We start from the raw sequence: 11,867 nt of genomic DNA on the forward strand, positions 1-11,867 counted from the left end.
AAAAACTCATTAATATAAAGGCTGAATGTTTTTGGAAGTAGTTTTTAGTTTGTTTTTAGTTTTAGCTATTTTAGGGGGATATCTGTGTGTGCAGGTGACTATTACTGTGCATAATTATTAGGCAACTTAACAAAAAACAAATATATACCCATTTCAATTATTTATTTTTACCAGTGAAACCAATATAACATCTCCACATTCACAAATATACATTTCTGACATTCAAAAACAAAACAAAAACCAATCAGCGACCAATATAGCCACCTTTCTTTGCAAGGACTGTCACGGACCCGGCTCTGGAGGACTCGGGGGTCCGTGACCAGTTTTGACTGTTGTTATTGTTGTTAGTATTATTATTATTTGGTGATGTGTGTTTTCTCCACAATGCTGTGTTAGTCTGTGTCCCACTCGTATGTATAGGCAGGGTGTGGGTGTATACGTGTGTATGTCTGCGGGTGTGGCTGGAGGATGGAGCACAGCCACCTGCAGGCCTGATGGGTGTGGCCCTGCGAAGGACTGGCCACACCTGAAGTTCCTGCCACACCTGTTGGTGATCAGGGCTCGTCGGGGGAGCTACTTAGGAGAGTGTTGGAGCTCCCACCGGCGCGGGATCATTGAGTTATCGTACCAAGTTAGTGTGTCAGCATATGTCTGTGTTGTTCGTATATGCCCACCGAGGGTTAGTGTTGACGGCTGCCTCTATGGTTTCCCTGCAGGAGGAAGAGTGGTCCAGAAAGGCAGCACGCACGGGGTGTGCGGAAACACAACAGCGGGGAGCACGAGCACGAGCACGAGCACAGACGTCGGAGGGAAGCACGCACACGGGGTTCAAGGGAGCAACGGGGAGTTATTGTGTTTACAGTTTTTCACTGTGAATAAAGAGCACTGTTTGCATCGCAGAGTCTGCATTTTGGGTCCTCCTTTCCCCACATCCCCACGGTCTGCCAGCCAGACCGTGACAGAATGATCCCGCCCCCAAACACCATGGACCCAGCAAACTCAGGAGTTGCCACGGAGGAGAGATCGCTCGCGCAGCTATGGGATTACTGCCGGAGCGTAATCCAGGCTGTAGACCCACACAAGAGACATATACAGGTAGTGTTCTTTGACAATTATCTCTCATCCACTACCTTCACCATGAACTTTTTGGACATTAACAACCTTAAGCTATTGGTCACTATTTTACGAGAGAGCTCTAGTTTTGAATTATTCGGCTTGGGCAGTCCGAGCAAGGAAGGTTCGGCTGCTCACCTAGAAGCTCTAGCCGCTTGGTTTTTCGCGCATCGGCGGAGGACTTTCCCGTCGATGCTTGCGGCACAATTGTTTGATCCTCCATTACAGAAGGGATGTCGCACTCGCCATCATCACCCCATTACACCTTAACCCACTCCTGCGGTTTCAGTCCGGTCAACTGGCGACGGACCGACAGCACTCATTACCGCAGTGAGTAAACCAGACTCATTTGTTTCTATTAATCTTGTCATTGAAAATCAAAACACAGATGAACAGCAGAGGACTGTTTCCTTACACCTGGCCCCGCCTTCACGGAGGAGAAGGCGTCCTCGCAAGCAGCGTTCAGCCACCTCTACACTCACTCCTGTGCTGGTCGAAGACTCAGGACCAGCGGCTCTGGACGCCACAGTGAGTAAAATGGACTCTGCCGGTGTCGTAAATTCCCTTCCTGTGAACATGGACATAGAGACTATAGCCACTACGGCGATTAACAATGGAGAAACTGTTAGGGGTGTAACTGAACTCCCAGTGGGGTATTTTGGACCACCGACGGACGAATGTGGCTTGAGTGCTAATGCTGGGGCAGAATTTTGCATAGACAGCCCCGAGGTAGTTAGCTCAGAGTCGGTGGGGTCAGAAACTGTTTGCTTTACCTCCAAAGGCTCAGAAGATGTTCACTCTGAGACTGTAGGCTGGGAGCTAGGGTGTTCAGAGCATACAGACCCAGATGACTTTTTGGCTCAGTCTGGCCTTATGGAGACAGAGGTTCTCCCCAGGGCTTCCCCAGAGGCCGAACTGGAGGCCTCAGTTGCCTCTGGACCCCTGGAATTTGTTGAGCCAGCTGTAGCATTCTCGTCCTCTCCACCCTTCATAATAGCCATATCACCCTCAACTCAGTCCGCTGCCCAGCTAGTAACGGAGTCTGCTGCCCAGCTGGTGACTGAGTCTTCAGTCCGGTCAGCCTCTCACCTTCATCCTCAGTTGGAGGTCGATATGCCTGCCATCATTTCACCCGTCTGTCCCTGCATCGCTGTCCAGTCTACCGGGAGTAGCTGCCGCACCATCATCACCTCCGCCCTCTGCAGCTACTTCTCCACCAGAGTCCCATCAGACTGCAGCGACAGCAGCACTCTTGGCTTCGCCATCTGCATCACCTACTCTACCTTCACCTTCCCCACCTGCAGACACCGCATCACCATCTTCACCTCCAGATCGACCATCAGTAGCTGTAGCGCAGCCGGAGGTGCTCAGGGTGCTCGGAGAGCAGGAGGAGCCCGCACCGCCTGCTGTGGAGCCCTGCGAGCCGGAGCAGGAGCCCGGAGGGCGGGAGGAGCAGCTCAGCGGGGCGGAGCAGGAGCTCAGAGAGCGGGAGGTGTCCGCACCGCCAGCTGTGGAGCCCTGCGAGCCGGAGCAGGAGCCCGGCGAGCCGGAGGAGCGGCTCAGCGAGGCGGAGCAGGAGCCCGGGGAGCGGGAGGAGCAGCTCGGCGAGCGGGGGGAGCCCGCGCCGCAGCCGGAGGAGCCCGCACCGCCAGCTGTGGAGCCCTGCGAGCCGGAGCCGGAGCCCAGCGAGCGGGAGGAGCTCGCTCTGCCCGAGCCGGAGCTCAGCGAGCGGGAGCCGGAGCTCAGCGAGCGGGAGGAGCTCGCTCTGCCCGAGCCGGAGCTCAGCGGGCGGGAGGAGCTCAGCGAGCCGGAGGAGCTCAGCGAGCCGGAGGAGCCCGCGTTGCCAGCTGTGGAGCTCAGCGAACCGGACGAGCTCAGCATGCCCGAGCTGGAGCTCGGCGAGCCTGTCGAGCCCGCGCTGCCACCGGAGGAGCTCAGCGGGCAGGAGGAGCCCGTGCTGCCCACGCAAGACCTTGGAGAGCCGGAGGGGTCAGCACGACCGCGACCCGCACATCGTAGATCAGGTGCCACACCTCGTGGTTGCTCGTCGGAGCTACGCCGCCGCCACCGGACCCGTGGCCGCCCGCCGGAGCAGCAGCGCCGCCGGACCCGTGGCCGCCCGCCGGAGTTGCAGCGCCGTAACCCCTGGACGCTTGGCAGGCCACCAGAGATGCAGCACCGCCACCACTGGATCAGTGGCAGGCCCCCAGAACTGTTTCGTTGCTGCTGCTGGACCCGTGGCCGCGAGATCCTGAGCTTCCGCCAATGGACTAGAGGTAGGCCACCTGAACTGTTTTCAGCCTCTGCCTACCCACAGCAGGTCTCGCCCATTTTGCCGCCCACCGGGTCGGCACCCAGAACTATATTTGCTGCCATTAGGGCTGGGGTTGGACTACTGAACTGAGTTCTTCGCTTTTCTTTGTTGTTTAGTGGTGTTGGCGGAGAGGTTTTGGGGCCCTCCGTCCTGGTACCCCCGCCGCCCGCCCTGGGTTGGTTTTCCTGTTTTTTGCCTTTTTGTTTTAGGGTCGTCGGGAGCCGACCCTTAGAGGGGGGGTACTGTCACGGACCCGGCTCTGGAGGACTCGGGGGTCCGTGACCAGTTTTGACTGTTGTTATTGTTGTTAGTATTATTATTATTTGGTGATGTGTGTTTTCTCCACAATGCTGTGTTAGTCTGTGTCCCACTCGTATGTATAGGCAGGGTGTGGGTGTATACGTGTGTATGTCTGCGGGTGTGGCTGGAGGATGGAGCACAGCCACCTGCAGGCCTGATGGGTGTGGCCCTGCGAAGGACTGGCCACACCTGAAGTTCCTGCCACACCTGTTGGTGATCAGGGCTCGTCGGGGGAGCTACTTAGGAGAGTGTTGGAGCTCCCACCGGCGCGGGATCATTGAGTTATCGTACCAAGTTAGTGTGTCAGCATATGTCTGTGTTGTTCGTATATGCCCACCGAGGGTTAGTGTTGACGGCTGCCTCTATGGTTTCCCTGCAGGAGGAAGAGTGGTCCAGAAAGGCAGCACGCACGGGGTGTGCGGAAACACAACAGCGGGGAGCACGAGCACGAGCACAGACGTCGGAGGGAAGCACGCACACGGGGTTCAAGGGAGCAACGGGGAGTTATTGTGTTTACAGTTTTTCACTGTGAATAAAGAGCACTGTTTGCATCGCAGAGTCTGCATTTTGGGTCCTCCTTTCCCCACATCCCCACGGTCTGCCAGCCAGACCGTGACAGAATGATCCCGCCCCCAAACACCATGGACCCAGCAAACTCAGGAGTTGCCACGGAGGAGAGATCGCTCGCGCAGCTATGGGATTACTGCCGGAGCGTAATCCAGGCTGTAGACCCACACAAGAGACATATACAGGTAGTGTTCTTTGACAATTATCTCTCATCCACTACCTTCACCATGAACTTTTTGGACATTAACAACCTTAAGCTATTGGTCACTATTTTACGAGAGAGCTCTAGTTTTGAATTATTCGGCTTGGGCAGTCCGAGCAAGGAAGGTTCGGCTGCTCACCTAGAAGCTCTAGCCGCTTGGTTTTTCGCGCATCGGCGGAGGACTTTCCCGTCGATGCTTGCGGCACAATTGTTTGATCCTCCATTACAGAAGGGATGTCGCACTCGCCATCATCACCCCATTACACCTTAACCCACTCCTGCGGTTTCAGTCCGGTCAACTGGCGACGGACCGACAGCACTCATTACCGCAGTGAGTAAACCAGACTCATTTGTTTCTATTAATCTTGTCATTGAAAATCAAAACACAGATGAACAGCAGAGGACTGTTTCCTTACACCTGGCCCCGCCTTCACGGAGGAGAAGGCGTCCTCGCAAGCAGCGTTCAGCCACCTCTACACTCACTCCTGTGCTGGTCGAAGACTCAGGACCAGCGGCTCTGGACGCCACAGTGAGTAAAATGGACTCTGCCGGTGTCGTAAATTCCCTTCCTGTGAACATGGACATAGAGACTATAGCCACTACGGCGATTAACAATGGAGAAACTGTTAGGGGTGTAACTGAACTCCCAGTGGGGTATTTTGGACCACCGACGGACGAATGTGGCTTGAGTGCTAATGCTGGGGCAGAATTTTGCATAGACAGCCCCGAGGTAGTTAGCTCAGAGTCGGTGGGGTCAGAAACTGTTTGCTTTACCTCCAAAGGCTCAGAAGATGTTCACTCTGAGACTGTAGGCTGGGAGCTAGGGTGTTCAGAGCATACAGACCCAGATGACTTTTTGGCTCAGTCTGGCCTTATGGAGACAGAGGTTCTCCCCAGGGCTTCCCCAGAGGCCTCTTCGCTTTTCTTTGTTGTTTAGTGGTGTTGGCGGAGAGGTTTTGGGGCCCTCCGTCCTGGTACCCCCGCCGCCCGCCCTGGGTTGGTTTTCCTGTTTTTTGCCTTTTTGTTTTAGGGTCGTCGGGAGCCGACCCTTAGAGGGGGGGTACTGTCACGGACCCGGCTCTGGAGGACTCGGGGGTCCGTGACCAGTTTTGACTGTTGTTATTGTTGTTAGTATTATTATTATTTGGTGATGTGTGTTTTCTCCACAATGCTGTGTTAGTCTGTGTCCCACTCGTATGTATAGGCAGGGTGTGGGTGTATACGTGTGTATGTCTGCGGGTGTGGCTGGAGGATGGAGCACAGCCACCTGCAGGCCTGATGGGTGTGGCCCTGCGAAGGACTGGCCACACCTGAAGTTCCTGCCACACCTGTTGGTGATCAGGGCTCGTCGGGGGAGCTACTTAGGAGAGTGTTGGAGCTCCCACCGGCGCGGGATCATTGAGTTATCGTACCAAGTTAGTGTGTCAGCATATGTCTGTGTTGTTCGTATATGCCCGCCGAGGGTTAGTGTTGACGGCTGCCTCTATGGTTTCCCTGCAGGAGGAAGAGTGGTCCAGAAAGGCAGCACGCACGGGGTGTGCGGAAACACAACAGCGGGGAGCACGAGCACGAGCACAGACGTCGGAGGGAAGCACGCACACGGGGTTCAAGGGAGCAACGGGGAGTTATTGTGTTTACAGTTTTCCACTGTGAATAAAGAGCACTGTTTGCATCGCAGAGTCTGCGTTTTGGGTCCTCCTTTCCCCACATCCCCACGGTCTGCCAGCCAGACCGTGACAAGGACACTCAAAAGCCTGCCATCCATGGATTCTGTCAGTGTATTGATCTGTTCACCATCAACATTGCGTGCAGCAGCAACCACAGCCTCCCAGACACTGTTCAGAGAGGTGTACTGTTTTCCCTCCTTGTAAATCTCACATTTGATGATGGACCACAGGTTCTCAATGGGGTTCAGATCAGGTGAACAAGGTGGCCATGTCATTAGTTTTTCTTCTTTTATACCCTTTCTTGCCAGCCACGCTGTGGAGTACTTGGACGCGTGTGATGGAGCATTGTCCTGCATGGAAATCATGTTTTTCTTGAAGGATGCAGACTTCTTCCTGTACCACTGCTTGAAGAAGGTGTCTTCCAGAAACTGGCAGTAGGACTGGGAGTTGAGCTTGACTCCATCCTCAACCCGAAAAGGCCCTACAAGCTCATCTTTGATGATACCAGCCCAAACCAGTACTCCACCTCCACCTTGCTGGCATCTGAGTCGGACTGGAGCTCTCTGCCCTTTACCAATCCAGCCACGGGCCCATCCATCTGGCCCATCAAGACTCACTCTCATTTCATCAGTCCATAAAACCTTAGAAAAATCAGTCTTGAGATATTTCTTGGCCCAGTCTTGACGTTTCAGCTTGTGTGTCTTGTTCAGTGGTGGTCGTCTTTCAGCCTTTCTTACCTTGGCCATGTCTCTGAGTATTGCACACCTTGTGCTTTTGGGCACTCCAGTGATGTTGCAGCTCTGAAATATGGCCAAACTGGTGGCAAGTGGCATCTTGGCAGCTGCACGCTTGACTTTTCTCAGTTCATGGGCAGTTATTTGGCGCCTTGGTTTTTCCACACGCTTCTTGCGACCCTGTTGACTATTTTGAATGAAACGCTTGATTGTTCGATGATCACGCTTCAGAAGCTTTGCAATTTTGAGACTGCTGCATCCCTCTGCAAGATATCTCACTATTTTCGACTTTTCTGAGCCTGTCAAGTCCTTCTTTTGACCCATTTTGCCAAAGGAAAGGAAGTTGCCTAATAATTATGCACACCTGATATAGGGTGTTGATGTCATTAGACCACACCCCTTCTCATCACAGAGATGCACATCACCTAATATGCTTAATTGATAGTAGGCTTTCGAGCCTATACAGCTTGGAGTAAGACAACATGCATGAAGAGGATGAAGTGGACAAAATACTCATTTGCCTAATAATTCTGCACTCCCTGTATAACAGGGGTCACCAGCCTTTCTTAAAACTGAGAGTTAGATAAAATTGTGAACAGTTTGGTTCATCTTTAGTTATATGGTTCTATCCAGCATATTCTATCTTGATATGCTGTCTTATCACAGGTTAATTTTTCAAAAATATTAACAATGATTTATGCAAAGAAAGGGCTACATACAACTCTTTATTTCTGTTAATGTCTTACTTCAATACTACCTGATTGACATGTTTAGGAATTAGGAGTGATTGGCTCACTGTAGTGGTAAAAGTTGCTACCAATCAAATTATGATATGGTAAAGTTAAAAAAAAAACACAACTGACTGTTTTATATTATATCTAATATATATTATGTAATTATCCTTATAATTACAAAATGTTTTATGTAAGATTTATGTTTTGTAATTTAAATCCGACATCACAAAAGTATTTTGGAGTTTGAATAATGTATTTTGTAACTGCAGTACACATAATACTAATTTTGAACAATTTTGTCCAGGTTCCTTGCCACCAGGGATACAGAGAAAGGCAAACAGGAATTAAGCTCTGAAACAAATGCTTCCCAAGAGAAAACTGTAGGCTTTTTCAACCAGACCCAGAACTGATCCAGAATTAAAACAGGACTACACCAGTTCAAAATCAGGACTACTTGGGATTTAACCAAGACAGAACCACAATCAGAACTAGATGAAAGTAGCACTAAAAATCATCATATACCTGCACTACACTTATTTTTTTAATTCTACCAAAGTCCACTATTTAGATTGAGAAGGGTTTATATAATTATTTAGCCTTGTTGTACAAACAAGCCTGCATAACTTAATAAATATAGAATTTGAAAAATAGCAAACCTAAAAAGAAACACTAGGTACGAGATACATGAGTACCTATGATACGGTGATACTTTTGGTAAACAACCATTTGACTAACATGTGTGTCTCACCTGCTCTTGTTCCCTCTCTGTTCTGTCCTCATTCTCCTCTCTCTCCCTCTTTGTGCTGACAATCATCAAATATACAGTTGAAACCAGATATTTACAAACTCTTCAGATCAAAACAGAAACACTTTTTTAATTGTAACATCAAATCAGACTAAATGTTTATTTTTTTAGATTGATGAATATAAAAAACATATTTGTTAACTTTAAGAGTAAAGAGAGAAACTATCTGTATTTCTTAATTGCAAATGGTACCAAATTGTATTCAAACTTGAGCCACACTTATGGAGCTCCACAGTTCTTTTTCTGGTGTTTTGGTTGACATCTCTTAATTTTCCCATTTCAAAGAAACAGGCTCTGTGTTTTGCCTTATATGCATCCACAGCTGTGCCACCAATTTACTCACATGGACTCTACTAACCTATCAGAAGCTTCTTCAGCTCAGAATGGAATCGTCTGGAGTTTCTTATTAATTAACAATAAACTTAGTGTATATGTGCTCCTAAATTTGATGAAAGTGATAAAAAATAGACAGCTCTGTCTCTCTTTATTCTGACATTTAAATAATTCAAAAGATATTTCAATATTTATTTATCCAAAAACAAAACAAGTTTATTCTAAATTGATGTTGTACAGTAAAAAAATGTTCCTGTGTTTTCCATAAAGTGTATGTAAATATCTGGTTTGAACTGTGGATATACTGCTGTGTATTGAAGGTCCTCTTGTTTTGCATAGAAATATACTGAACAACATACAAAGCATAATATATAAAATACTACCAGAGTTTTTTCTTTGAAAGAAGCCCCTTATCTCCATTCTTGTGTATCAGTGCATTACTGAAACTGATTTATTTAGCCGTGGAGGGTAACAACTGAAAATATGAAATAAACACACGTGTAAGCTAAGACTCTCTAAAGAAACAGCTTTGTTGTTGTTCAGCTTTTCATTTCGCCATTTGTTGATTCACTTGAAGAGCAAGTAACGTAATATTGGTCAAGTGATCAGTTTGATTTCGTGATGCACCGTCATATTTACATTATTTGTACGGTACGAATGATTTGCTTTGGTACCTGGTCAAACTTAAGCTCTCCTTAGTATGGCTGGCTCCGTTTCTCCAACAGCGCACTCACAGGCAGCAGCTGTCCCGCCCTCTCGCTCAGTCGCTTAGTGCCTGAGCTCGGATCATACCAATATCAGGGGGGATTCACGCACAGTCGTAAATTCCCACAGTGTGCACTATGTGCTTCGAATATTGTGTGTACTTTTTGTTTTATACAGTTGTCAGCCAGACATCTAACTATGAAAAAATTACACTCCAAAAGACCCCGGGCTTCTGACAAAACAACCCGGGCTTAAGCCCAGTAAGCCACCCCCACGCTCCGCCCCTGGTTTGACCTCATGTAAGCTTTATGTTTATCTCTGAATTCAGCACATGTTCTGTATATTCTTCTTATACGCTCTTTGTGCTTTTCTCTGAACATAGGATTTTTTTATACGTCTTTATGGCACGCTCTTTTTTTCTCTCTCTAATTTTAGCACTTTCTCTATAAATTATTCTCATTCATTCCTTCTGTTTTTCCTTGAATCCATCTCTATAGGACCTTCTCATTTGCTCCTTCTGTTTTTCCTTAAAATCATTGCTTTCTCTATAGATCTTTCTCAAATGTTCTCTCTGTTTCTCTCTATATGTAGCATTTAGTTCATATAGATTTTTTTGTACACTCTTTTCTTCTGTGATCGGGATCATTAGACTTTCCAATGGGATTTTTTTTGGAAGCTTTCATCAAAAGTGTACATCTGCCTTTCTTTCTTTTTCTGATTTTCCTTTCTTTGTGGTAGTTTCTGTTCGGCCAATAATCTTCTCCTCATTTTTCTCCTTTCCTGTTTATTACATTTTAGAAGTTTATGTAAGAGTTCCTCTGTTGTCTTGGTTGAACAGGAGGCAGTGTTTGAATCCTTCTGAGGAACAGAATTTGATGTTACCTGAGTTTCACTCACAGAAGATGCAGAGGTTTGATGGAGCAGAGATGCAGCAGCTGTCTCATTTAAATCCGTGCTGAATGACGTGACTTCAGTGGTTAAAGTTTCTGTCACAGTTTTCCATGTCTGCTCAGTGGATGTCTGGGAGTTTAATTCATGAACAGGTTCATTTAAAGCTGGTGCTAGAACATTTGTAGCGGATTTCCTGTATTCGGAGGTTTGATTAGCATCTCTTTGGTCAGCAGCGTTTTCACTGTGAAACTCAATAGACTGTAGCTCATAAGTGCAGGCTGGCGCAATGCTAAAAATTTGGTATAAGCATTTGAGCCTGTCAATCATGTTGTTAAGACGTGTGAATTTCAACATAACTGCAGTTCCACCATTACACATAGCGACAATGGCATTTCTGTTGACTTACGTGGGTGAGGGTCAAAATATGCGTATTCACCTGAAGTCAGCCTGCATACTGCGATGACTGTTCCTCCCATGACTAGCAAAGCATAGCAAACATCTGAAGTCAAACACTGTAGTAATAATAATAATAATAATAATGGATTGGATTTATATAGCGCTTTTCAAGGCACCCAAAGGCACCTTATATGTATTTATACACAAATGTAAACAAAACTCAACCTCGAAACAGGAAAAGCTAATAACTCTTCAAGTTTCTATTAAATTGGAGAAATTTAAAATTATACAAATGTTAAAGAGTTCTTATAAATATGTAATTGATTTAAAAGGCTGACTTAAATACAAACTAAATATTAAAGTTATTTGAAGTTCTCCCTTAAAAACACATCAGTTTTATCGCAGCTTTTTCAAAACCTGTATATTATTACTTCTTATATTTTTTTAACCAGACTGGTTAAAGATTAAATGTAATTTTTCAGATGCTACTTTTGCTGCTTTGAGGCTGAATCAGTCTCACAAACCATCAGCTATCATCTGAGGACTTATTCTATGTGGGCAACAGGTGATGTTTTGGTGCTTCTGATGTATTCACCCGTTGCCTACTGGTGGTGGTCAGAGGGCCTGGTGGCGCCAGTGTCCGGCAGCCTCACCTCTGTCAGTGCGTCTCAGGGTGGCTGTGGCTACAATATAGCTTGCCATCACCAGTGTGTGAATGTGTGTGTGAATGGGTGGATGACTGGACATGTAAAGCGCTTTGGGGTCCTTAGGGACTAGTAAAGCGCTATACAAATACAGGCCATTTACCATATTCAGTTAAATTTTATTTATATAATGACATCAGCAGTTTCCTCAAGGTGCTTTATAATGTAACAGAAAAAACCCCAACAGTCAGACGACCACCTAAGAGGGAAGGAAAAACTCCCTTTTAACAGGAAGAAGCCTCCAGCAGAACCAGGCTCAGGGAGGGACAGCCAACTGCTGTGATGCATTGGGAGTAAAGGGAAGAAAACGTAGTTTGCAAACATCCTAATAAAACATATCTGGGCTGCATCTTTGCTCCAAACAGACTTCTTCTGACTTATATAAAGCTCCAGTTTGAATTC

The 11,867-nt window shown here is 47.4% G+C and overlaps 1 protein-coding gene across 1 annotated transcript; it reads left to right on the top strand.

Annotated features, from left to right (window-relative positions):
- Positions 1-1,346: 1,346 nt before the first annotated feature.
- On the top strand, positions 1,347-4,283 carry LOC146696492 (uncharacterized). The gene is made up of 4 exons (XM_085474068.1): positions 1,347-1,443; positions 1,502-2,076; positions 2,186-4,021; positions 4,107-4,283. The coding sequence occupies exons 1-3, from the start codon at positions 1,347-1,349 to the stop codon at positions 3,515-3,517; spliced, it is 2,004 nt and encodes a 667-aa protein (XP_085330194.1). The 3' UTR covers positions 3,518-4,021; positions 4,107-4,283.
- Positions 4,284-11,867: the final 7,584 nt, after the last annotated feature.

This window comes from Copadichromis virginalis, linkage group LG12, assembly GCF_057382275.1.
Source record: "Copadichromis virginalis isolate Kocher_CV1m ecotype Utaka linkage group LG12, C_Virginalis_male_GT1.1, whole genome shotgun sequence".
Lineage (NCBI taxonomy): Eukaryota > Metazoa > Chordata > Actinopteri > Cichliformes > Cichlidae > Copadichromis > Copadichromis virginalis.

Coding starts and splice junctions, on each gene's coding strand:
- LOC146696492 (XM_085474068.1), top strand. CDS start 1,347: ATGTCGCACTCGCCATCATCACCCCATTACACCTTAACCCACTCCTGC. Junction 1,444..1,501: donor CGACAGCACTCATTACCGCA/GTGAGTAAACCA, acceptor ATCAAAACACAG/ATGAACAGCAGAGGACTGTT. Junction 2,077..2,185: donor TGGAATTTGTTGAGCCAGCT/GTAGCATTCTCG, acceptor CTGAGTCTTCAG/TCCGGTCAGCCTCTCACCTT.